Genomic DNA, 27,917 nt, shown 5'->3' with positions numbered 1-27,917 from the left:
GAGGCAGCACAAAAGAGAGAAACAAAACAAAGAAATAAAACCCAAGCCATGCACAAAGCAATAGTTTATCACCCACTGACTGATGCCCATACAATCTCTGAGCAGGGATAAGCTCCTCCTGGCCAATTTCTCCAGATGTTATATACTGAGCATGATATTCTGTGGTATGGGATAGCTCTTCAGTCAGCTGGGGTCAGCTGTCCTGTTTGTGTCCCCTACAACTTCTTGTGCACCTCCAGCCTGCTGGCTGGCAGGGAATGAGAGGCTGAGAAGTCCTTGACTTAGCATAAACACTACTTAGCAACAAGTGAAACATCAGTGTGTTATCAACATTATTTGCATACTAAACCCAAAAGGCAGCACTGTACCCACTGCTAGGAAGAAAATTATCCTAGTCATAAGCAGGAGATCCTTCCTCATTCTTGTCACATGCATCCTACATCAGTCCACAGACTCTGTATTCATAGCTATGAAGAGACTGGAAATAGCCCTTGAGTTTTCATCAGGAGATGCCCAGAAAAGTTCATAGAAGTTGTATATAGTAGGAATGCTGTGTGTTGGGTAACACACAGTTGGATGTGACAGTCATGTGTGACTGACCACTCTTGTAGGTACCAGAATTCAGCCAGAGTTCACCTACAATTCAGTTTTGGATTGTTTAGATGTTGTGTATCTGTGTGCAAGTCACTCTGCAGTACTTGAGCTCTGGGGGATGCATAATAGTCTGTGACTGTTGCTGTGCTAGGGAAGGGCTGAATAAGTCAACACCACCCCTTGTGTGAAGCTCTGCTAGCCCAGTGGGGGAAAAATGCTTAGGAATAAGCATTCATTCACTATTCCATTCCTTATTTGGTGGCAGGATATTCCCTTATGGTAATTAGCACTGTGTTTGTTTAAAAATCATCCTCTCTAGCTCAGCCAGAGGCAACTTTTGCATGAGTAGACAGCTTAAAATCCAGCAGAGGGCAATGCTGTATTGCACCTATACAGCAACTGCAAATGCATCTACCTCGAGGACCCTTGAGTTATCTTCCCTAATGAGAAATCATGCATTTAATTCATGGCAGATTATACCAGCCTTGTGGTTGGGATTTTGCAATAAAGTCCTGAGGCGTTTCTGGAAAAATCACTCCCATTGGGGGTTGCCAGTATAAGAATGGACTGATTACATTGCAGGTTTGAGCTGTGCAGAAATAAACCAGTAAAGACTTGTCATAACTTTTCACTAAAATTATCAAGGGTTAACATCCCTCACCTTTTCTTCCTTCCTTCCCCCACCCCCCCAGTACCTGCCCGTTAACTTCAGCTATTGCAATTTTATTAAGGCCTTTTGCCTCCATCTGTATTTCTTGCAAATTCACAAAAATGAAAAATGACAAAACTCAGCAGTTAAAATAGACTGTGTTCTTGGGAGACTCATTGAAACGGAATTCCTTTTTTACAGAAATTATAAAAATCATGCATACTTTTCTGCTTATTAAACCTCTGGGAAGAAATTAGAAACAAAGGATCAATGGGAAGTACCATTTAGAGTTACAAATATATTCAGCTCTCTAATCCCTCGTGAAGAGTATAAAGAGCAGTTGAAAGCTTACAAGGTCTGGTGCATTTCTAGACAGCTTCAATTTCAGAGGTTTATATGACAATGATTTCATTTGAGGTGGATGGCACTCCTGTTGTCTCAGGATTCTTGTGTGTGTAATTCTGCTCTAACTGAAGAATCCAGAGCCTTCGGGAGCTCTTTGCTCTGACAAGGGTCCCTGGGCCCAGAGAGGAGCCCATGAAATTGGTCTTTCAGTCACACACTAACTCGTCTTTATTACCACTCTGGCGGCTCACAGTAGTAGCACAGTCCCTGGAAAGCTGCTTTTGCCATGCTAGTCTCCAAATTCCTCAGTCAGCAGTAGCAGTAAAGAGTTTCAGTTAAGTTTATGGGAACAGAAAAAAAAAAGTGTTCACAAGGGATTCTGTCTCAAGTAAAGCATCTCTTTGAGAAATCTTGTGTACTTTTCCTATCCTCCCAGGTCACACAATTCTCTGGAGTAACCTGCAGAGAGGCTTGAAGCACCAAATGGAGAAGGATTTCACTTTAGATGTCCAAAATGTGTATGTTTTTTATCACACTTTGTATTTTTTCCCAGTTCCTAACTCCAAAAGAAGTCATCAGTGGATTCCCCATCTTGTGAGCCAGTTTGTTCTAGGGCACTAGCCAGATTTATTAGGATGCAGGGCAGAAAATCCATTTTCTGTGGTTTGCATATTTGATTATAATTGCAGAGAGCAAAGGAGAGGAGAGGGTGGAGGGGATGAGGATTTGTTTCGCTGGTGCTTACCTCTGTGGTGGTAAGGATGGTGTGATATTGAGGGAGGTTGTATTGGAAGGGAAGGAACACAGTGTAAAGCCTTACTAGTTTGAACCATGGGTGATACACCTTTTTGCATTTAAATACTGTGTCTTGGAGGACCCAAATTGAACAAAGAGAACTTGCTGGAGAGGAGCAGAGAGATGCCACCCTTGCTTTGTCTGAGGGATTCATGCTGCTACTCCTGTCCTGAGCAGGCACCACACAGGGACATTGGGAGCAGCAAAACACTGTGATTGATGGTTTATACACCATTATTGTAGGGAATAGAAAATCAAGAACAAATTAAATTTTAAGGGGTTTAGGACAGTGGATTACATGAGGGAGGTAGTTGTGAGTTTTTCAGTGACAAACCTTACAGTCTGGGAGTTATAACTAATCTCCAGGCAAACTATTTTTCTTAATTGATCTGTGCAGAAATGAAGATGACCTAAAATTCAAAGTCTGGAGCCAGTCCCCTCACAAATTCAGTGCATAGGTGGTGCCCTGAGTGCTACAGACTGCCTGCTACTTTATAGGAGAACTGGAGTTCCTGGATCAGAGCTGTAAATCCCATGCCGTACTGATGAGTGTCCTGAGCTACTTCTTCAGTAGGCAGCAAACCCGTGGAGCAGCCAGGTTGTGTCCCAGGAGGAGGAGGAGCTGTCTCAGGTGCTGTCCCCAGTCTGTACCTACCTCAATGAGCGCTTCAAGGTGCTTTTGGGTTTTGGGTCCTGTCTGCCCCCACCAAATCTAGCCCCAAGAACAGGTGTTAAAAATTGATGAGAGAAAGATATTTATTTGTGTAGTAAACAACAGGCTATAGATACAAAGAAGGATGAAGGCAAAAAGACTGCCATGGCATTTCTCTTCAGTGAGAACTAAAGCCTCCAAGTGTTTATAAAACAAGTCTCAATATCCAGCTTTTCTCAAGTCTCTAAGAGTGCAAATATAGCTTGCAGCCAATGAAATTTCATTGTCTCTGCTCTGTGGCCAAGTAAGGGTTTTAATTGTATTTTTTTAAAGGACATTCGGACTGGGTTTCTGAATACCAAGTCCCGGCTGAGCATGAATTCAAATGACTGAGGCCTAAGCCCCTGATAATAAGGGTTTATTAAGGAAGCACTAACAGAGCTGAACTGGAGTGGACTGAATGGCTAAACCGAAATAATGGGATGCTTGTGGCAACTAGAAAATGATTGTTTATTGGCATAATCCCAGGATAAACTTCTGCCAAGAGCACAGGGTCTTTCCTTGCCAAGTTCTTCATATGGGGAAATACAGTACTGAATTTCTGCACGTATTAGCAGTGCAGAAGTCTGGGAGGAGGAGAAGTGGCAGTTTGCATGAGGAAGGGAAAAAATTGTACATCCCAAATGGTGTAAACACTGTGATCCCTAGAGCTCCACTCAGCAGCAGGCTCTAAAGAGACCACCTGGGTTTCAGCTTTAGAAACATGGTCTGAAAACATGGATTTGGCTACGGAGTTTTACCACTTGAATCTCTTAAGTATCCCCGCATGCATCATGCAAAGAGCAGAAAAATTTGGAACTTTTTCCTAAGAATCCTGCCTCTATGATTGTTGAAGTGCTTACAAGCAATTTCTTTCACTCATGACAAACAGGACTGTTTTGCAGCTCTGCTGGGAGATGCATTCTGAAGAAAATTCTGTTGAATAGCACTTGGCAAATATTTTATTCACTGAGAAATGCAGTTACACAATGTAGCTATGCACGACTACAGGTTAAGTTTAAAAGTGTATGTTCATACAAGGGAGAGGCTGCTCTATATCATACTGCCTTGCCCTTTTCTGGCAGTCTTTTGAATATGATATTTAGTGAGGGGGAAAGACTTTTCAGCCCAAAACTGGCATATCTGAATGCCATAAATATTGTCCTATGAGACACTTTATAGTAGTAGTTTCCCACATCTCCTGTGCAACCTAGACATGTGGTATATACTTCAATATTCCCTAGGGCATAATAATCTCACCTTCCAGGAAAATGCCTTGGAGGCCATCAGAAATATCTGTAGTATAAAACACGTTCTCTATAGGGGTGATTGAGGTGCCTGCCTGAAAAATCTTTGAGCTGTAGCTAGGGCTATTTTGAGGAGTAGGAAACAGTAATCAAAACATCAGCTATCAATTACAGAAGAGAGATATTCCAAGCTTTAAAATTTTGTTTTTAAATTAAGCATAGCCATAAATGATTTTTCTCTTTCTTTTACTTTTTGCTGGTAAATTAGCACGAAGTTTGTGTGACTAACTGATTGTTCAAAGTGCCAAAGGGGTGGTTCTCAAAGAGCTTCATCAAGAGATTGGTTACTGAAAACCAGTCTGGTTTGGAAAGATGTGGAAAATGATACTGTCTGGGGAAAAAAAAAAATCAGTCAGTAGATCATCAAGAAATCTGAGCTTTTCTCAGCCTGTGTTTTTTTCCCTTTTTTACTTTTAATTATTACTGCATTTGGATATGTAGTATAGATGCAACTTTAAAAAATTACATTTTTATATGTTAATAAGAACTCAATTTGAATAAAACCTGCCTTTCAGCAGTATTTCAACATCCTCCAGGCTGTAGTCTCCCTTTGGAGGTTAAAAATGCCAACTTCTTCCTTCCTAAATGCCATCTTATCTTTCTGGCATCTCCTGGCTGATTCTGTAATACTGTCATGATACACTATATCATTAGTATGACTTATATCACACAAGTCTGTGCAGAATCTGGACACCATTCCAAAAAAAAAAAAAAAAATCAAAGAAACAAAAATGAACTAAAATATCTCTTTAGCCATTGTAGTTTGGAAAGACAACTCTGTAGAAAGCTTTTCACATGTGACCTGTTGCATTTTTATTTATATGAATCTTGAGTAAACTGAAAAGTAGTTCTTGGGTCATTTTGTTATTCTCAGCTTCCTATTAACTCTCTCCACCAAAGATAGTGATCTTAAATGTCACTGTTCAATACTTTTTTCTTTCTTTTTTTGAGTATCTAGTTCTCCTGTTTGGACTTTCAGGGTTACAATGGGTCTGGTTCTCCCTGTTAGCTGCCAAAGTCTCCTCTTGTCTCCCTCAGATTTTCTGTCTCCTACTTGCACATTGAATACTGAGATCTGCAGCAGATGCAAAATGAAGACAATGGGAACAGTGTGAAATGTGTATTTGCCTGCCCACATTTTAAGAAGAATTCCACCTTTGCATTGCAAATTTTGAATTAGCATTACTCAATGAAATTTCAGTTTTCTGATTATTGTTGTATGATCTTCCCATCAAATAATTTGTTAAATACTTAATAGCATAAATAACTCCTCCAGTTTTTTTTTTTTCCCTTGTGGTGTTATGTTCTCCCAATGCTAGAAATTATTTTTAGTATCAGAGACATAGATGGAATAGAATATGTGTCTGGTTTTGGAAGAACATAACTTCCCATAGGAGCTCTCACCTTCCAGTGGTTTGGTGAATGCTACCTTCCAGTTTGGAGGGAGCACTTTTTATCTTATTTTATTTGTTTAAACAGGGTTGTTTTAGTAGTCTTGAGAGAACTTTGCAACCTAAAGCAGCCATAAGGTGCAGAAGAACTGATAAGGACATTCTCTTTAAAAATGTGTAGACAAGGGTGAAGGAACAAAGAGGAAGGGAGGACTTTCTGTGATTGGAGATGATGAGACTTGGAAGGGTAACTGAAAGGACAGAGTGAAATGGTGTCCCTCACTTTAGAGCAGAGATGTCAGATGACAAGAATTTTTCATTTGAATAGAGTTTCTTAATTTTTCCACAACTTTCTACCAGATAAGGATGATAACAGAGAGGACTAATCAGCCATGAAGACATGTTCCCACCCTGCTTGGGTAGATGAAAATAGACTTTTAAAGAATTGAATGTATTTTGACCTGTTGCATTGCTGGAATGTAGCTGAGGCACAGTGTCCTTTCAGTTGTAATACAGACTGCAGCCTTACTCTGTAGCTACCAAAATTTTGCTGCAAGTATGCAGCTTTGTATTGACTTAAATGGAAAGGTTTTTATGGAATGGAACAAAAAAGATCAACTGTCCAAAAGCCAAAAAGGCTGCACTGAAGTGTCACCTCAGGTAAGTTACATGCTGTACGACTTCATCCTCTATCAGCTGAAATGACATAGCTACAGCATCATTTGACATATTTTACCTTGGATAGAAAAATGAAACTTATTCCAATAAGGTAAGAGAGTGGACAGGGACAACTTGGTCTTCCTGGGCATATTTGTAAGTGGACTTTTCTGTCTAAGGTGTTTTCCTCATTAAGGTGAAAGACTGTTTTCTCTGAAAAAAGTTCTCTGTCAGACACATCTGTGGATAATTACAAGCAAGTAGATTTATATCTATAAACCTCAGTTTCTTTTCTGCCAAGTGAAGTTGATTGTACTTTCTTCCACTGACTTGCTTGTTTCTAGGACACATGAAATCTCCTATGGATGGAAGCACTACCTTGTGGTGCTGACACCATCAGTGAACATCCTAAAGCTGCTTCACTGCAGCTGTCAAAAGGTTGTTCCTTTCTAGCACTGATAAGGTCACGGTGAGCATTGGCCTGTCTCCAAGAGCTGAAAAGGAAATGGCAGTGCATCCCAACTCATTTCTGCTACTATTAAATTATATGGTGAATGCTCTTTCACTAATTTGAGGGAGGGTCCAACTTAGTTGATAAAATTGCACTGGAACAAGTGAGGCAGTTCCTAAAGTTCTAGCTAAGTGGGAAGGGCTGTGAAGTACCTGACAGGAGGTTGTGGCAAGGTCAGGGTCACTCTCTTTTCCCAAGTAACAGGTGATAGGATGAGTAGAAATGGCTTCAAATTGTACCAGGGAAGGTTTAGATTGAGTATTAAAAAATATTTCTTCACTGAAGGGGCTGTCAAGCACAGGAACAGGCTGCCCAGGGAAGTGGTTGAATCATCATCCCTGTAACGTGAGAGAGATATGGATTAGTGGTGGTCTTGGCAGTCTAGGTTGATGGTTGAACTTGATGATCTTAAAGGTATTTTCAACCGAAAATATTCTGTGTTCCCATGAATCAATTGCAGAACATGAGGTCTGGGCTCGGCTTTATTTGCTGACTGGTGTCACACTGGAGGGCATTTGTGCCTTGGAGATGCTGTTTGCTGACTGGCAAAGATGAGATAACATGCCACACAGCTACTGCCCTCTGCTCACTGTTTTTGGAAGAGAAGGATTTAAAAACACATTCTAGTCTTGTGTCACAACAAGGCTGAGACACAGATTTAATTTCACATAGCCTTTGTTTCAGTTTATTTAATTTTTTCCTAATTCATTTTTGCATAGCTGTCCCAATGCCCTGATGTTTGTCACTTGAAGCAGAAAGAATTTCTCTGAAAAAAAAAGTATACATAGAGTACTTTGGAAAGATTAATATAGAGCATTGGTGAGAGGCTCTGTGCTTTCAGGTTAGTTTTCTGACTGTACTGCATATTTTGGAATGTCATCTGAATGGACAAACAGCAAAGGAGACAGAGTCATATTGAATAAAAGAAATAAAAAGGGTTATTTTCTTTATGAGTATGGCCTATTTCCCAGAGCCTGATTTGAAGTTTAAAAAAAACCAAATAAACAAACTAGTAAAAATTCTCCAACCTGACAGTCATCTCAGGCAAGTCAAAACTCAAATATTTGCCAAAGTTTGTTTACTTTTGAGGAAAGGTAGTTTATCAAAGATAAGGAGGTTTTGCTGAGTCTGGCAGCTTTCCTTTAGCAACATGCTGAGCCACTGGGAGTTTTCACAGTGTTCCTGCTGCTCTCCTCTGCTTGAGGGAGTCTGGCTACCCTGCTCAAAACCTGGAACCATGCAGGCATGAGATGCAGGAAAGTAGAGCAAACTGCAGCTGATGCTGGCTAATAGAATTATCCCCTCTTCACATAATCATTTTTATCATGGGTTTCTCAGTGTTCTTTTAAGGGAGGCAAGTGCTATTATCCCTGTTCCATAGATGCAGAAGTGAGGATAGTGACAGATGCTGTGATTTTCCTACTGCCATTGAGCTGAAAATGTCTTCATTGGGGCAGAGGGAGAAAATTAAAATAAAAATACAGTGGAGGCATCTGTTTGGCTTGTACAGTACAGCTGTTCATTATGCAAATCATGTCACAGCTTAAACAGCTCTCAAACCACGATTCTTTCACAATGGTGGTGTGGCCACTGGGACTGTGGTGACATCAAAGTATATCTGCACATGGCTTGTGTCCTCACAGTATTAGTAATAATCTTTGGCTCTGGACTCAGTTACAAAAATTGCTCCTTCAATGCTCTTTTTTTTTTTTTTTTTCCTTCCTGACTGTGATACCCACAGGGCGTTGTTGCAACTGCAATGGACAGGAAAATGTGGTCTCATAAGCTTGTTTTGTTTCAATAAATGAATTTATATGAGTAAAGAAAACTTTCTCTTGGATAGACAGGGACAGTGAGAGGCTCTTTTCTGCATTCTGCTCAGCAAGTGAATGGGAATATGCCCCTCCTTACTCTAACATTTTTCAGGAGGTATCCAAATTAATCTCTGGTAGAAGAAAACACATTAGGTAGCCAAGGAGGTGTCAGCAATATTCTTTATATCAGAACGCTCTCTCTAATAGTATTTATTTTTCCTCTTCTGGTCTTATGGTCATGGTAGTGGAGTAGTTGGGATCTGGTCATTTATCAGAGACTTTGAAAAACCATGAAAAAATTCTTTGCGTTCTAACAGTCTCAGGCAACCAGAAGATCATTACGTAGAGCAAAACCACTGGTAGTTTGAGGTGTGAAAAGAGGCAGAAAGAATAACTACTAAGAGCTTGTTTTCCCTCTGCTATCATCAAGTAATTATATCTTTTGCACCTTGGGAGAACAGAGTTGAAAGGGAATAGAGAGAGAATTTGCCAGTCACTGTGGTACTTCTGACCACAGCACAAGGGGAGAAACAGTGATGCAGAGGATGCAGAGGAAAGTTCAGTCAGAATTTGGCCTTGCTGTCACTGAGACAAATCCTTTGGAGGGAATGGAGGTCAGTCTCCTGTGTCTTCCTGGTGAGCAGATCCAGGAGTGTCTAATCTTTAGTCCTAGGGAAATGAAAGTCTAAGAAACCCACTGTGATTTTGTCGATACTGAGATGACAGCCGTGATTGTTGAGGGAAGAGCAGGGAGGGGAAAAGAATTGAAATAACAAGTGGCTTAAAATGTCTTTTTCAGTTAAGATCTGGAAACATAGTAGAATGAACTGAAATATGGGTTGGTTTGGGTTTTTGTTTTGTTTCTCCAGCCTCACAGCTGGAGCAGTAGGAGTGGAAGGTCAATAGAACAGGAAGTTGCAGAACTGTATTAGTTATCAATTCAGACTTGCTCAGACCCACAAAGAGCAAAAGAGGGGAAGAAAATATGTGTGTTGTGGATGAGAACAAAATAAGACCTCAGGGAATGAGAGGAAACTGATTTCAACAGCAATGTTCATTTCAAAAATCTCATTTCTAAGAAAATTTTTTAAGTCCAGGGCTAAGAAAATGATCTCTGTACACTCACTGGGGACCAACAGAAAAAATAGCAACCACCGCTTTTGCATTAAAGAAATGTAATGCTTTTTTTGAAAGCACAGCATGTTTTTTCATCCTTTTATAGACATGACTGGTTTCTTAATATCAGGGTTTTTTTTGCTGCTATGTTGTTAGTTGGGTATTTTTCCCTTCTCAATTATTACAATTTAGAAATATTAGATGTGTTTCCTAGGCTTTCTGAAAAATAAAATAACTTTTTAAAAATCTTATGTTGGAGATCTGGGAAGAGAGAAGCATGACATTTTTAATCCCCTTGAAAGTTTTGCCCATTTCCACTCCAGATTCTTAATTCTTTGGCCTTTTAATCAAGGTGCTGCCTGTTGTGTTTGTTTAGCACTCTGTTTCCACTTACTGCACTTTTCCTTTGAGGAAGAAACTATTTGCTACCATTATGTCTTGTTCATGACTGTACTGCATGAATGCTAAATTTTGACCCCTGAAAATGGCACCTTTTATAAGTGATTCATTATTCTTTGATCAGATAAAAGAAGCACTAGGGTCCTCTGTGTAGCTTGTGTAAAATGCTTTACACATTTATTATTTAATTATTTAATTTTTTTAATGGAAGGGAATGCAGTTGTATATTAGTGAGCTCATAAAACCACACATAAATTTGTTTTAATTCATAAGAATGCTTTCAAAGACTTACTATCCTGTGGAAACTGATGCTCTCCCATGGAACATTTTTGGAAAAAATGAAAGAAATGTTCCATCTGTATTTGTTTGTACTGTCCATTTTCTTGAGTCTTGAGTCTTACACCAATCTAAATTATGCTCAGCATTTAAAGGCAGAACTCATGTTATTAACTGTCTGTTATCAACTTGAACTATTCATTTGTGTCTGGGGAACTAGAAATATAAAATATCCCCAGTATGTGTATTGGCCTTAGCCTGATGTGAGAGACAAATATGCAATCAGCTAAGCAAATATCAAAGACTAGGGGAACTGCTATCCTCATTGCTCATTTTTCTGGCCCTTAATAATGTCCATGTTGAAAAGAGAATATAGAATTGGTTACATGTTGAAAAATGTTGTCGCTGAGCTGCACACTGCAGTTTTTGAAATGAAGTGTTTGACTTGGGCTTATCAGAGGGGTCATGCTATGATTTTTTTCCTTTTTTAGCTAACTGTTTAATTCTTGCTCATTCTTATGGTAGTCTATGCTGTAGCTGGGCATAAATGCTAATTTAAAAATACAGAAAGTTTGCCAAATATAATTTCAGCCTTTTAGACCTTTCTCACATCTCCCTGGCTGATCTGTAGTCACAAACAGACAGTTACACTCAAATTTATGTTTTTCAAATTTGCCACTGTACTGCAGAATAAATTGCTGCTTATCCAACTCTTTCCAGCACTGGCTCACCTTGAAGCAATTGCCTCTTCCCTGCCAGCTGCTGCTTGCCAGCTTTTCCCCTTCTGCGTGGAGGGAGAGCAATGCTGGAGCAGCTTCCATGTGTGGTGGCCCCTCTCTCTACCCACAAGTGGCTGCTAGTTGAAACTCCCTGATTCTCTTATCATTTTCCCAGACAGGACAACCAGTCAGCTGCACTGGGTTCTGTGTTTCGAAATGGGGACCTGGAGGCTGTTGTTGGGATGCTGGCTCTGCTCCAGAGTTGAAGTGCAGGGAGCTTATTTTCAGTTTCCTACATGGCTTTGAACTGTCTTATTAGCACACAGGTTCAGAGTACTGGCATCCAGTGTTTGGAGTTAGAGGTGGAGCTGCCAAAATTTCATTACTATGGGCCAAAAGGAAACCAAGCATGCTCAGAAAAGTCACAGAAGTATGAAAAATGAGCACACAGCTTTTGCTTTGGGCAGAATTGCAGTGGCTGAAGGTCTCTGAATTAATATGGGGGAGTTTTTGATACACTGACCAACTCACTCATCCCTACCCACCCAAGTGGAAAATATAATTGCATTAATTAATTTGTCCAAAGAAGAAAATTCAATGTTTCATCATTATCGTAGTAGGTTTTCTTTAACAAAATCATTCTGAAAGATCACCATTGTTATAAATGAGATTAAGACTTGGTTTTTCAGCCAGAGAGAGACCATTTGGCTGAACAGTCAGTTATTATAATTAAAGGTTCTTTCTTTCTTTAAATCTTGGCTCAGTCTTGGACTTAGACCACTAAGGCTATAGTAATAGTTTTAAATGAACACAGCATTTCTTTGGTCCATGAAGGCATGATAAAATGATGGAGACTCAAGATTTTGAGCTCTGAGAAGAATTTGGTGAGCTTTATTCTTGAGAAAGTATACAGAGAAATATATGTGATGTCTATGTCTGCTTTTCATACTTGGGAAAGGAAAACTAAGGTAAATAAAGACTTTACATTGGATAAAAGAATGACACTACACTGGCAGAGTAGACAAGGCAAAGAACTAAATTAGATTATAAACCACAGTAGTCAGGATGGAAAGCAGTTAAGGAGAAGTTGGAACCTGAAACACATTTGGGTGAGAACAGAGTGAAATATCAGGTCCACACCTGGCCTGGGAAATTAGTTGGAGAAGCTGGAAAGAGGTGTAGTACTTGCAAATAAAAATTATTGGGTTAGCCCCCACACACTCTGCAGTGGTAGCCATGACTGGTTAACAGAACTTGAAGGTCCAGAAAAGGTTCCAAAAATAGAGAAACCACAGCAAAGGAAATATAGCTGGAAATTAATTATATATACGAAATAAATAAATAAATAAAAGCTATTGGTATACTTGTTTTGTTCATCCTGGAGAAGAAACTGAGGGGAGACCACATTGTGGTCTTCAATGAGGGGAAGCAGAGGGGCAGGTACTGCTTCTCTTCACTCTCGTGATCAGGGATGGGACTTGACAAAACAGCCTGAGGTTGGCTGGAAGAGGTTTAGGTTGGATAATCAGGAAGAAGTTTTTCCCTCAGAGGGTGGTTGGGCACTGAACAGGCTCCCCAGGGAAGCAGTGTCAGCACCAAGCCTGACAGAGCTCAAGTGTCTGGACAATGTTCTGGGGCACACGGTGTCGTTCTTGGGGTGTCCTGTGCAGGACCAGTAGGTGGACTCGATGGTCCTGATGAGTCTTTTCCAACTCAGCATACTCTGTCATTCTGTGATACATAAGACAGTTTTGAGTCATATGAATCTTCTCTTGGAGGAGTATGGAAAAACATCCCCAAGTTGGATGTGGATAACTTTCGTTAGAAGCCCCTGTGTGATTATACATGGGTAAAACAGGAGATCTTTTATAACAGGAAGGTTTATCTTTCACAACTTAAATTAGAAGGTAAAAGGTGCTGATAGTAATAGGTGCTAAAATTTGTTGATGTGATTTCTTTACTGCCTAATATAAAACTCTAAAAAGTTGAGCTATTTTAGAATTTGATTCAGTGTGATCTTATATCTCATCTTAAAGTTTATCCCTAAAAATAACCATTTGTATCGAGTGTTAGCAAGCTGATTCGTTTTATATTGCATAGGAGCATGAATATAGATCTGATTAAAGTTTTAAGTTTTAAAAGTTGGCTTTTGTGAAATTAAGTAAACTAGTGATGTGTGTTGGACTGATGCAAATTTTTTAATAAACGACTGATTAAAATTTATTTCTATCAAGCTAGAAATAAAATTGAGATTTGTTTCCTCAAGAAAAAGAGTGGGGGAAAAAGCTGTAGAGCAGAATTCTGTATCTAACTGGGGATCAGCCCACTGAAGTGCTATTGTGAGCTTGAAGAAATTTAAACAATTGGCAGTGATCATCCTATAAAGTACTGTCTTGAAAGTCCAGACATGGAAGATTGCTGAGACTCACCATAAACTAAGCTGACTTAAATCTTGCAAGGGCAATGAAGAGCAAATCTAGCTTTTAAATTTTATTTCCCTACTAGCACAAATAAAAACAACAAAGGAAATGTGTATGCGTGTGAAGGAAGAGGGAACATGGTACAGCTGGGAGATCATGGCTCATAAAGGTCTGGCTCCAGAAGTATGTACGCTTTTGCCTCAGTTCTCCATATGGGAGATCAGGTAGGACACAGGGGCAGGCATTGGGTGGTGAATGAGATAAAGACCTGGAGAAGCAAAAGATTCTTCAAGAGTTTCTGAGGTAAAACTCCCAAAGTCCTAAGAGCCAACTGCTCTTAATTTTTCTTTTACAGAGAAAACTTGTGTTTACATCTCTGATTACTGTTAAAAATGGCATGTGACATTTCAGATGCATTAAACCATGGATCAAATTTTGTTTCCTGTTATTGTACAACTAGAGTTTAGCAAATAAAATATTTACATTTAAGAAGAGGGAAAGAAACAGATCCAGGTAGCTGTAGGCATCTGCCCTGGATGGACTGCAAAGTAGAGCACATTTTGAATAAGGGAATAATTTAAGAACTGGAGTTAAATATTAAATTTCATTAAACACAGCATGTATTTACTGAAAGGAGACTGATGTCCCAAACTAGCTCATTTAAAAACTGATTCTGTAGATATGACTAATCTGGCACTAATCAAACTGTAATTTATTAAAATATTGTTGTGGAAGTTGATGAGAAATTATTCATTCAAGCAGGAAAAAAGAAGGATTAATGCAAAAGTTAGTTCTAAAATGGACAGGAAGTTTAAAGAGAACTCAAAATGAGTGGTGTTTTTAAGAAAAATAATGGGTTACAGGAACTTCTTAAGTCTGCACCTGGGATGCATTTTTATTTGTGGTCATGGGATGAAAATAATAGTGTGTGAAGTTGGGAGTCATAGCTCAAAATATTCTTTACTGAAAAAGAGGAACCATACCTTTTTTATATAGTTATATTAAGTCAATGATTTGTTGTTATTAAAATTTAAATCTTAATGGTTTAATCCAAGGATTGTTATTAGTGCAGATGTAATTATTGCAGAAAAAGATTGTATCTATGCAGGTGTTATAATAATGTTAACAATAATGCCGCCACCACAGGTAAAATTTTTATACATACACTTAGATTCAACTGCTTTTCCTGATGTTATGCTGACCCTTCCCCAGCTCTTCTTAGCCCTCAGGTTGATGATTTCATTGTGTGGGTGGTAAAGATGGTTATGGTGACCTGTCATCCTCTGGGGTCCTTGTCCAGGAGGATGTTCATGTTGCTGGTTTCTTTTTCCTTGCTCTAGGATCAACCTGGGGTTGTTTATTTTTTAATGTTTGCTAGCATGCTTTGATGCCTTTCTCTCTCTTCATTTGTCTGCAGTCTTGTTATATCCAAACTTTCTAGAGAGGATACCTTTTAGGTATATTGGAAACTATTTCTGCTTTCTCTTTCTTACCCCTATATCCAGTTTTGTCCAGGTCCATGTCTGAATTACTTTATCTGACCTTGGGACAGTTGTTTATAGCAAGTGTTTGTGTCTCTGTTGATAAGCTGGTGCCCCATCTGATATCTTCCATGTCTGTATTCCTCTGCACTGTATCCTATGTCTCCACTTCTCAAGGCCTCTGCTAACATACTAGCCCTGCATTTCTTTATAAGATATTATCATAATAGAGTCACAAACCCTGTGTGGCTCCATACAATGACAAAGAAAAGTAACTCAAATCAGCCACAGCTGGTTGGTCAATTAGAAGAAATGCTGTTGCAGCTAAACAAATGTGACAAAGCTGTGGACAGGCCAAGGAATGCTCAGAAAAGGTGAACCTCGACAAACCTTGGTCCAGAGCCCTGGCAAACTCACTCCAAAGCCTATGGCCCATCATTAGCAATGGCAATACCTTCAGTGTTGCTATAGATGCAGTGAAGCGATATGCGGAATAAATAAATAGACTCCACAACCTGGGGTAGTTATGAAGTGACACAAGTGAGCGCCTGACACAAGTGAGATAGCTCTCCTAAACTTGTGCTCCGAGCCTCAGTCTGACCCACACTTTTATTCCCAAAGGTGTTCCATATGCAATACATTACACAACTTTTCAATGCATATTCAACCCCTGGCCCCGCCTGTCCTCGCCTCTCATGCTAAATAGGTCCACGCCCTTCTGGGCACGCGTGGTTTGCTGTGGTGGTCATACGGGGGGATCTCTCAGTGGTCCTGAGGCTGAAGATTGTGGTCTTCCTCATGACTGAACTTTTGAACTTTTCCTCTCTGCGCGTGCGCTTTCGCTCCTTTGGTGCTTATCTGAGTACGTCTGTCAGTCTTGATAGGCTTGGAGACAGAGGAGCTTCTTTATCTGGGTTCTTTGCTTCCTCTGATATTGTTCTTTATGCAAGAAGCTTCAGAAATTTGCATTTTCTTATGCCCTTTGTACCAGGCAGAGGTTTCTTAAGTGAAAGGTTAAAATTCAATACATAACTCTACAAGCTAAAATATAAATGCTTAATTCATTTTGTTAACTTAAGTAAACCCCAAAAATATCTATTTCAGCAGCTTAACAGTATCATCAACACAGCTGGTGTTTGGCACGTTATACTGGAAGAGCTGGAGGGTAGGGGCAGGTTTTTAGAATTATGTGAGAAGACCTGATTGTTCAGAGTGGTAGATTGCACTCATATGGACTAATAATGAAATATGTGCTTCTGTAATCTGGGGCCTTGCCAGTTGCTTTGGAAAAAACAGATGAAAGGAAAGACTTGTGCATAAAAGTTATTAACAGCAAAAGGCATATGTGATCCTGGGATGTGTTACATATGCCAGCTTCAGTCAGGCTAGGAAAAATAAACTCTTGCTCACCAGTAGAGCTTCATCCAAAGTTGTCTGCTTTGTTCTGAGTGCTTGTGTTCAGGAAAGACTGGTTCAGATTGAGGAGTACCTGGGTGTGAATTAATTGTGTGAGTGCAGAGTCCCTCTGCCAAGCTTGGCTTGCACTAGCAGAGATCCAAAGGTTTAAGTATACGCCTGGGCTGTCCACTTGAGTGGGATTGTAAAATCAGGTTGGGGTAGTGTGGGATTTAGAGTAGGAGGCTCAAGCTCTGCTCAAAAGGTCCCTGAAACTGCAGCCATGGAGTGATTTCTGCCTGGTTCTCTTTCTGAGGCTCAGCATGTAATTGAAACCATGGATGGATGGTTGATGAAGTCATTAATTCTCTGATTGCCTGCCATTTTAAAATTTTCCTTTCATTTTTTACTCCCAAGCAGAGATTGACTGTGAAATCAACTGTAAGCCTGAAGTAATTCCTATGCTTTATTGTTGCTGCAAGAAGCTACTTGCTATGGTGTATCTCAACTGCTCTTAAATTCTCCCTTCACTATACACTTCATGCTTTTTTGACACTCTCTGGTTTAGTGTTTAACTGTCATTAACCACATCTCTCTTCTCTTTTTCCTGTTATGGTGCTCTTTATGTGATTACTCACTCTCTTTTCCTCATGTTGTTCCAACTTCCAATTTAAACTGTTCTAAGCTCTCTTTCTCTCTCTTTACCTTTTCTCTCTTCTGAAGCTGTCTGCAGCAGCCCACACCTCAAAAATCTCTTTCCTTTCTTTCTTTCACTTTTATCTTTGTCTTTCTGTGGTTGTAAATACCCCTGCCATTTGTTTAAATGCTACCACCTTGCTCTGTTTAGGGGCTGTCATACAGGATTTTAGAGATGCTTTCCTCTCATGGCACATGATTTACTTGTTACTGTTGGTGTAGCCAGAGGGCTCATTACAAAAATCAAAATATCCAGGACGAGTCCATTTTGTATATAGTGAAACACTTTTTATTTCATTGCTATTACCAGTTCTGGCAGTTCTTTAAATCAATGATTGAACAGAAAATGTTATCAAAGAATCTAATAAAAAGGAAGAATCAACCCTTTGAATTTTGAAAAAGTAAACAAAAAAAGGATAGTTATTTACAGTAGAATATATTGTTTGGTGAGTTATCTTAATCTATCTTTTAACTGCCAACTAAAATATTTGCAGGAAGAGCTGAAGATTGGACTCACATACTTGCTGATAGATGGCATTTTTTGGCCTTTTGAAAAAAATACCTGCTATTTTGTGAGTACTACATATAGGCTGCTTGTAATTTTGTGAGAGCTCCCACCTTTTCTGTTTACCATGCAAACTGTGCAAAACAGTTAAATGGTTTTCTATGGTTATTCTGGTTACATCATATTCGAGGTGTTGGTGTAGTGTGAGGCAAGGTCTCCATTTGTACAGCATGGCTTTTCACTTGTAGGTATAGGAAAGGCACTGCAGGAAGCAGCCTGGGTCTCTCCAGAGAGACAAAATATCTATATCTCTACAGGTTCAGTGTTTGCATTAGACATTTGGCAAGTGTTTTGGCTGTAGGGGAGTCTTGAGTCTTAGGAAAAGATGCTATATTAAGGCTCTGCGGGGTTTTGTTTATAGGGCTTCTGGAATGTTTCAGTCTCCAAAACCTAACTATTTTCCCCATCTGTTTTGCTGAAAAGAATGTCAGTCTGATTTAAATTTGAGTCCCTGTCAACTTTATATGAGGCAGCTTCCCTAGTAAGTTATCCATGACTCCCAGTGACTGGAGAGCCTCTGGGGTCTGTGTGACCACATCCCAGGTCCCTGGGGTGGGCAGCAAGGATGTGGGAGGCAGCCCCAAAACTGTGACCATCTCTTGTATTTGGTGGCATCCTGCAGAGTAAAACCACTAGTGCTGCCTTTGCTTCAGCTTCTGACACCCGGCAGTCAGTGACTTGAGAAAGTGTTTGTATCTTCTGCTATATGTGCTTCCATGAAATTAACTCTCTCCTTCAACAAAGGATTCTGGAAAGCTGATTGGAAGAGATGAAGTGAGAAGACAAATTATAGTGAAAATGGGATGTTAGGGGATGTGCAGTGTTACTGGTGGGAAAGCTCCTCCGAAGGAAAGAGACAAGGAACTGAGTGTGGAGTTGGATTTTTAAATAGTATGGCAACTGTATTTGAATCATAGAATGGTTTGTATTGGAAGGGACCTTGAGGATCATTTAATTCCAACCACCTTTTTGCTAGACCAGTTGCTCAGCACTCCATCCAACCTAGCCTTGAACACTTCCAGGGATGAGGCTTCCACAACTTCCTTGGGTAACCTGTTCCAGTGCCTCACCATGGGTGCAGTAAAGAATTTTTTCCTAATATCTAATCTAACCCTACTCTCAATTTGAATTAATTTCTCTTTGTTCTGTTACTACATGCTCTTGTAAAAAGTTTCTCTTCATCTTTCTCAGGAGCTCCCTTCAGGTACTGGAAGGCTGCAATTAGGTCACCCCAAGCCTTCTCTTTTGCAGACTGCATAAACACAATTCTCTCAGCATTTTCCTCATGAAAGAGGTGCTCATTTGATTATGGAAAAGCAATTTGAAGTAAGCGGAGCTAAAGGGCAGGTTGCATATTTAGTTTTTAATTGCCTTTTTTAATGTATTTTTAAATCTGTTTTATTTATTTTATTAATTTTCTGTGAAACATGAAAAGCTCTGAGTGGAAGCATGTAGCAGAAGAAAAGCAAAAACAAATCCAAGCTCTCTGGCAACTCACGTGCTTTACTCTGGGCTCTTTTTGAGTTTGCTGGAAACAATGGTGGTCTTTTCTTTTTCATGGGAAATGATACTTTCTTTTGAAGTAAATGTAATTGGTGCTAATGACAGATCTTTCAGACATTTGAATGCCAGGCCTCTTGCAGTCTTCAAATTAATTTTATTTCAACACAGCTATTAAGTTGTCTCATCTGACTTCTAGAATGATATTAAAGCCAGATACTTAAAAGTCTCCATGTTTGGGATTCCTCTCCTGTTTTCCATGTCAGTTATAATTATGTTGCATTTGAGCAAGAGATTGCCAGCAGAGAATACTGGGGAGTGCCAAATTAAATTTCAAATACATTTTGTTCTTTGTTCATGTTCAGAAATATTTTTCCTCCACGGTTGCTGTGCTCAGCAAAATGAGAGCAGGCTGCCATTAAACTCTCTGTAAATATCAGTCTAGCTGAGTTTTAAAGACTGTCTTTAAAACTGTGGCACTGTTACTCCTCCTCTGAAGGCTGGTGTAACATGAATGTCATGGGTTCTGGTTTGAAGAAAAACAGAACAAAAAAAAGATTGGAGGAACCTTCCTTTCATCCAAGCAATCTCTAGTCCACTATGTTGGTACCTGGCTGCATACTAGAGAGATGTCTCTAGGAAAGGGGGAGGTTGCTTGTTTTTAAATTATGTATTGAAGGCCTTGTGTTCTGATAAACAGTGCCAAAATTATAGAAATGGGAAAGGGAAAGCTCAGAATGACTTTTGGTGACTGGTTAGTGAATGATGCTTCAATCCCAAGCAAATGAATTTAATACCATTTTGTATTTGAATATTTGCTTTTCAAATCCAGATTTCAGGTTTATTAACATGCTGTGGATAGCCTCTAGCAGTGTGTGCAAGTCCTATCTCTGTGCCTACTTTGCACATCAAACAATTAGCTTAATTTATATTATGAAGAGACACTAATTGGAGGGGAAGGAAGAAGTATGTAGCAACATGCCAATGACAATTAAGAAAATGCATCACATATCACCTATATAAATTTTTGTGAAGCTGTTTTCAGATGTCAATTAAGCTTAATAAGAACTTCAACCCTTGCAAGATGGACAGTAAAGTATTCCCTACCTCATATGAATTGGTAAAGTGAAAAATGAAGTGTATGTTTTGCTTATATTTACACAGACAGAGGTCAGAAAAGAGGAGAGGAGTTCCAGACCTGTCAGGATGCTTGATTCTCTAACAGGTTTCTAGAAGGCAAGCAATAGTTACAGAACTTCCCATGGCAAAACTCCTCCAATAACGTCCTTGCCGTAGATCAGGGATTTGGTACACAGGCTGGTAAATAGTTAAAAATCTCTGTATTCTCTCTGGAGTGGAGATAATTGCCCATTCTGGCAATAGCTAATTATGTTTGACCTGCTTGTGTCTTGTGGTCCTGAAGCAGAGCTTCCCAAAAATGCTTTAGTTGGAGTCCCTCTTTTTGCAATCTTACTAACCATTTTTTTTTCCTCTCTGTCATTGATCTGCAGAATGCAACTGCAACAGCAGCAACGTCGAATGTTCACAGCTGCCCTCCTGGCACTCGTTTTCCTTCTGGCAGCCGTGAGTAACACTGAGGCTGGCAAGAAAGAGAAACCAGGTAAGGTCCAGTCTAATTCAGAGTTAATCTCCAAGATAGATTGCATGTGTGTGAGAATGTCAAATGCTTCTGATTTTGTTATGAAATCAGGTCATTTGTTAACCTTTTGACATCAGGGTAGGATTTTTGGCTGTGACACATAGTTCTGTGTTAAATAGGGAAGCAGAAAGGGGTTTCCATGTCAAGTGGCAGCTTGACAGCACCAGAGACTGGAATCCTTGGTTTATCACACAGTGGATATTGCAAAGCAGCTTAAAATGTGCTCCGTGAATAGTTTCATGCTTGACTTAGGGGGAACCAAACAGGAGTGATGAAAGAGCAGTTATGTCACTTACTCAGTGTTATATATGACAGTGCTACACTGATGCTGTGTGATATGGAAATCCTCTGACAAAGAATTGTACTAACTTGCTGTTGCACAGACAGCCAGACATCCAGCAGTACATCATCCACTGTCAGTGATGAACTCAGACCTCATTATAAGAGAAACTGGCCCAGGGTGGAAAATTCATATCTATCAAACTCAGTTCTGACATTTTTTTAAGAATGAATTTTTTGGTGTTTTTCTTAAGGTCTTATTATTTTCAGACAACTTATATACCAGATAATATGAACTGTGAATCCGTCAGAATTAGTGTTCCCAGTAAAAAAAAAGGAACTTTTTAACCATTTTGGCTTTGTGGAAATATGAGAAAATGGTAACATAAACATGCAAGACCTAGAAGAAAAAAAAATTATATAAGTATATTTACAGTTACTTGTGATGATTTAGGGGCCTAAGTAATTATTTTTGTGAATCCCTGGGTTTGATAACATTGCTATCTTTTCTCATAAGACTTGTGTTTAAGGATCTAAATAAAGTCATGATCCTTACATTTTCCCTGAGCAACAAACCCACCTGAATTAACAGCACTTTGAGTACACTTCTCCATGTAGCTCCTTTACTTTTGAAGTATTCTGCTATAAAACGTGACATGGTATAGCAAATCAGAAGTTTGAATTCCACAGCTGTTTCCTGGAGGTGCTCAAATCCTCTGATACACAATTTCAGCGCATACATTTCTCACTGTTTAGTGTGTAGTGCTTCAGCTGGAACTGAGGATATTTGCATGCCCCCAGCTAGTGGAGACAGAGCTTTTTGAGTGAGAGCCCTCCTGCATGTTTTGGTCAGTGATCCCTGTGGGTTTTTAGTTTTCTGGAGATGAGAATGCACTTGAGGATATCTGAATGGACTAGTAAACATGATAGTGGGACTGAGTTTTAATGACCATCGTGCTTTGGACTCAAATTCTGTCTCTGCAGAATTGTGAAGAGGATGTCACACCTTTTGCTTTAAAGGCAATTGTGTTACAAATGTCTTCCTTGCCCTTCCAGGTCCTGTGACTTTGGTTAAGTTTAGGCAACTTCTCCATAGGCTTTGGGCACTGAGCACTTCTCTTGCTTGGTTTCTTGTCTTCATCCAGAGAAAAAGGCAAAGAAGTCTGACTGTGGGGAATGGCAGTGGAGTGTCTGCGTGCCCACCAGTGGTGACTGCGGCCTGGGGACACGTGAGGGCACCCGCACTGGAGCTGAGTGCAAACAAACCACCAAGACTCAGAAGTGTAAGATTCCCTGCAACTGGAAGAAGCAATTTGGAGGTCAGCATCGCTCTCTTAAGGGGTTTACTTCGGTTTTTATTTTGAGTGTGGAGCAGGAAGCCTGTTTTTCCTGCTTAGTTCTGCAGATGTCTTGGTGAAGGCGTTAGCCCTGTATTTCAGGTTCATCAGTGTTAGAACATGCAGAGTGTCAGAAGGCAGCTTCCTCAGAGCTCCTCTGCAGACAGTCCCTATAAGCTGCTTATTATAAACTCTGCCTTCCTGCATGCTGGAATCTGCTCTCTGTGGTGTTCAGCCTTGTTTAGGGCAGTAGTGCAAGTTCACAGCTGTGAACCTCTGTGATGGTTATCACAGGCTTCACAATGTGTGATGTGGAGTGTGGGGGGCTGGCTACCCGTGTGTGCAGTGAAAGGAGGGAGTGAAGACCAGTGTATTTTTATCATTCCAGACCAGTGTATTTCATTTTTACCATTCAGTTCAGCAGGTTTGTATGTACCAATTTGGGAAGATATGTCAGATCTGTCCTGGACAAGATGTCTGTCCAAAACTCAAATTTTATTACTCTTGCAAACTTGGCGTTTTTTTCTAGTAAACAGCTTGCATGATTTTGAAATTATTGTGACCTTACCAATACAATCAGTGCTGCAGTTTCAGACTTGAGAAGTTTATGGGTGCACATACATTCTAGAAACTGTTCAAGCATTATTTGGTAACCTCTGGCATCACACAAATGGAGAAACAAACATATAGGATGTAAATGACATTTCAAACTGCTCTTTCTTTCTTTTTTTTTTTTTTTTTTTGTTGTTGTTGTGCTGTTCATATTCACAGCTGAATGGATTTCCCTTAATATGCCAAAAAAATGCAATATCCATGCAAAAGCAAGAGGATTAAATTTTAAAGCACTGGGGAGGGGAGGAGACTGCAATTACCACTGCAAATAATCTTTAAAGTTTTCTTGTGATTCTTTTCTTCAGTTGCACATCTTTTTGTCTGTAAGCACCAACTGCCCGTGATATCCTATTAGACTCACAATGTTTTTGTTTTCACACTCAGTCATTGTGTTTTAAATTTTGCCTTTTTCTTCCTTGCTGCAGCGGAGTGCAAATACCAGTTCCAGGCCTGGGGAGAATGTGACTTGAACACGGCCTTGAAGACTCGGACTGGGAACCTAAAGAGAGCCCTTCATAACGCTGACTGCCAGAAGACTGTCACAATTTCAAAGCCCTGTGGGAAGCTTACCAAACCCAAGCCTCAAGGTAAATTCCATTTGCTGAAAGATGCATGATAGTTCACTTTAATCACTGGGGTTTGTGATGTCGTGCATGCTTCAGTGGGAGCTCAGCTGTACAGGATATTGCACTTTCCTGGCCTTTCCTCAGCTCCGCACTGCTGCTGTCTGTCAGGGCTCAGGCAGGGAATATTCCTGAGCTGGATAGTCAAGGCTGTCTCACACTTGAAAAGTAAGCTGAAGATTAGAGCTCCAATTTTAACTTTAGACCACCTGTACTGTTACCAGTTTGCTTACACACCTAGACTTCCAGAGTAAAGATTCTTTTTGTAACTCACTCGTCGATGGGAACAGAATAATAATAATAACAACATGAAAAGATATCCCCTGATACAGACATATTTTATATAGGTTTTGGTTGGTATTGGATAATGACTAGTTGAAAAAAGGTCTGCTTTCCTTCTGGACAAGTAGCATTGAAAGGATATTCTTCTCATTGCACACTGAAATATGAAAATACTGTACACCCTTGGGGCTGTTTATTCTTTATTCAAACATAGCCAGAAGAACAGTACAGAATATATATGTCTTATTTAAGTGTGACTGACAGTATAATTCCTGGTACATAGAAAGACATATGCCCTGCATTTGTGTTACCATGTGGCCCTTAGAAAAACTTTTTTTTTTCTAATCATTAAAACCTTTTAATGTACTCTTTTAGTGGAATAGCAGGTGTTATGTGTATAGGATGATTTATAGTGGGAGCTAAAACTGTGAGATCTTGTTTGAGAAACAAAAGTAATGTGTTTTAAGTAGATTATAAAAGCTATGCTACCCTGACATTTGTTTACTTAAAACCACCAGGGTTTGACACATTCCAGGCTCTGAATGCTTGGATAGCAATACAAATAAATGTGATTAGGTGTGACAGGTGCACCTGGGACAAGCAATTTTCCACTTGTGGGCTGTGGTGCACCATTGATCAGAGGAGTACCTGCAGGTGGCTTGCTCTGTTTGAGTAACCAGAGAAGTTGCAGGCACTTTGTGTGTGTGTGCATGTGTCCATCCATCCATCCATCCATCCATCCATCCATCCATCCATCCATCCATCCATCCATCCATCCATGTGACTGGTTTTCCTTGCACACCATCCACGGAGTTATCAGATGAGTCTGGAACCTATGCAGATAGTGACAGGCTGTGGAGCAGCAAAGTCACAACTAGATTTTCAGAGACTACCTGAGTTGCTTGAGCTGGTGACAATAAACGTCATTTAGAGATTGAAGTGATTGGATGGGAATGCAGGAAGGGCTTTGAGATGTGTGATTTTATTGTTTAGCAGTTTGGGGGGCAGGACTTTTTTTCATGTTTTTGCTGTTTTCTTTTTTTCACTAAGTTTCCATGCCTAAGTAGCCTTTGGGATTTTACTGAATGAGGCTTCCTATTGTGCTGCCAGAAGGCCTCTGCCCCTCGAGCCTCTGCCTTGTCCTGCTTCCACTGAGTCATATATCTATATTCTGTCAGTCAGTGGCTGTCAGAACAGGGGGAGAGGGGACAAAGCAGAGCACTGGTGCAGCATTGTTTTGTGAGAGCAGTGCTCTTGGGTGGTACAGGCTCATTTTCAAATTAGAGTTTTAAAGGCAGAGCTTGAGAAATTGCTGGATTGGAGTCAACTTTAACTGATTCTAGAGTCTAGGAGTGAGTTATAGCTGAGACTGAAAATTGGATTGGGACTGACTACAGCAACCAGTTGTGGGGTTTGACTTAATTACGAGATCTGGCTTTATTTGATTTGAAGGAATGCAGAAAGAGAAATAGGTACAAATGTCGGTTTTTAATCATAATAACTGTGGGCAGTTCTGCTCTCCTGATCTGCGTTAGAAATCTTCCTGCATGCCACCTGCTCACTCATCTGCTCTTGGCATTAGTAGGAGCAGCAGGCATGGGAGTCACACGCATACAGCCTGCCTGGGCTCAGAGCTAACAAAGTCCATATTGCAGATCTGTGGGTATAACTACACGGGAGCTACACTGGGCAGTGTGTTGGCACCAGGAGGAGGAACTAGCGGAAGAAATTAGGTCAAGCAGATTAGTACTGTGTGAAAAGTTTTGCCCCACTGAACTTTATTTCTGAGTTAAAAATTGGAGTGCTGGCATGTTGGCTGGAATGAGAGAATTTGTTTTCTTCCTGAGGTGAAGGATATTACAGGTTGGAGGTAAGTCAAACCCACAACTAAGATAAAGGAAAAGATTTAAACTGCATTCAATCTGTAGCCAGAATCTTAATGAATTTCCTTATTTGGAAATGAGAAGAACTGGGTTATGGCCTGAGCACTTCAAATGGTCTACAGTTATATGTTAGGCTCCTTTTTCAACCCTAACTTTTCATCAGTGCCTCAAGAGTATAACAAAGAAGGCCCATGTTGCATTATTTGGAAGCAGTAGGTCATTTTCTGAAGTCTGAAAGGTCTGTACTGATATCCAGCTAGATCTGTGGATGCTGATCAAGGGCTGGCCATTCCTACTGGGATTGCCTGGCTGAGCAGGGCAGGGCAGGGACTTTCTGACATTTGGGTGCTCTGGCAGCAGAGCAGTCAGAGCAGGGGCTCAGCAGTTCAGGAATGTGTTTCACTGTGAATGGTCACTTCTCTGACTGGTCTTTCTTTCAAGGGGTGCACCAATGAATGCATCTCAGACAGCAACAGGCTGAGAGTACCTGTATTTTCAGTCAGTTCACGTGAACTGACTGAAAATATTGCACTGAAAAATACCAGTATATTCAGAATAAAGTGCAGTTTTCATAATTTTCCTGACTAACCCCCTTTCCAGTGAGGTGAAATTTTTATTATATTAGGTTGTATTTGTAACCTCTCCATTATATCCATTTTCCTTTTGATTTCATACTGTAAATGAGGTCCGTAAAAGCCCCTATTTAGCTTCTCCAATCAATGGTACTTTTATATATCTTCTTTTAATTTTTTGTCGCTTGCCATCTTTTAAAGCTTCTGACTTAAGTATTTCTTGGTGTAAGAATTTATCCACAATAAGCATGCTCACTATTGGACTTACCTAAATTCCTTCTATTATTGCGAAAGAGTTTTTGTTGTGGAGAGACTGGAATGTAAACAGTATTCCAAGCATGTCCTCTACAGATCTGTGTTGAAAGAAGAAAATAGCATTGTAATACTACCTTTATTGTTCATTACACCCACTAAATTAGCTAAATATAATTTAAATTTTGATCATTGCTTGCATGGGCAGTATCTGAGACCTTCAAAATTCTCCCTAATTAAAAAAAATATTAATGTGATTATTTTAGAACCCCAGGAATTGTGTGGGTAAGACAGGTTATCTTGTCTAAGCCTGACCAATGAAGCGTTGTGCATCAAATTTCAGCTGACATATTTCCTTTATGGGATGTGGTATCTAAAGTTCCTCCTCACTTTCTCTGTTCTTTGAGGAAAGTGCCAGTTGATGGATCTTAAGTGTAGATGCTGCTCTACTGTTGCTTATCCACCTTTCCAGCCCATCAACATATGGCAGCTTTGCTGATAGGATGAGTCTCCCTCCTCTCACTTAACGATTTCAAAAACTACAGCTGTTCATAGGAGTTGGATCTGTTCTTAACAGAAAGGAAAATCATACCTGCAAAACAATCTCAGGGTTTATAATTTTACAGATTTGTTGATAAAATATAGTTTGGTTTTCCAGGACTTCTATGATCTCTGACAAAACTTATGCTAAGTTAAAGCAGGAGATGCTCATAAACTTTGGGAATCAATTCCTTCTTCATAAACTGGTAACCTAAGTGTTTTAATGGATTTCTTTTATCTTTAGTAAGCATACATAGAAAAGCTTAAAAGCTTAAAACCTTTTTAAGCACTCTCCATTATTTTGGAAACAAACAAACAAAAAAATTTCTTCTTAGCAACTGATCTAAGTGCTTAGAAGTACTTTTTACTTCTAAGCAGCTGTCTTATGGATTACAACTTTATTTAAGGATGAGAGCAGATGATGAAACAGGAGTTTTAATCTTACCTGGCTTCCTGACAAGCTCTTTTCTCCATAGCTTTGCTAACATGTTCTCAGACTGAAAGACAGTGGCTTGGTCCTGGGCTGCTGGGTTAAAGTGTAGGTAACACAGGATGA

At 39.8% G+C, this 27,917-nt stretch overlaps 1 protein-coding gene across 1 annotated transcript in view; it reads left to right on the top strand.

Annotated features, from left to right (window-relative positions):
* Positions 1-27,917, top strand: part of PTN (pleiotrophin) — a 77,590-nt gene that overhangs the window by 32,658 nt on the left and 17,015 nt on the right. Inside the window, exons 2-4 of the mRNA XM_053978138.1 lie at positions 20,833-20,942; positions 22,406-22,579; positions 23,635-23,796. Coding sequence (XP_053834113.1) covers positions 20,834-20,942; positions 22,406-22,579; positions 23,635-23,796 — 445 coding nt within the window. The 5' untranslated portion in view covers position 20,833. The remainder of the gene's footprint in view (positions 1-20,832; positions 20,943-22,405; positions 22,580-23,634; positions 23,797-27,917) is intronic.

Source organism: Vidua macroura, chromosome 5, assembly GCF_024509145.1.
Source record: "Vidua macroura isolate BioBank_ID:100142 chromosome 5, ASM2450914v1, whole genome shotgun sequence".
Lineage (NCBI taxonomy): Eukaryota > Metazoa > Chordata > Aves > Passeriformes > Viduidae > Vidua > Vidua macroura.
Note: the sequence above shows the minus strand (reverse complement) of the source record. Positions and strands in the feature narration are given on the sequence as shown.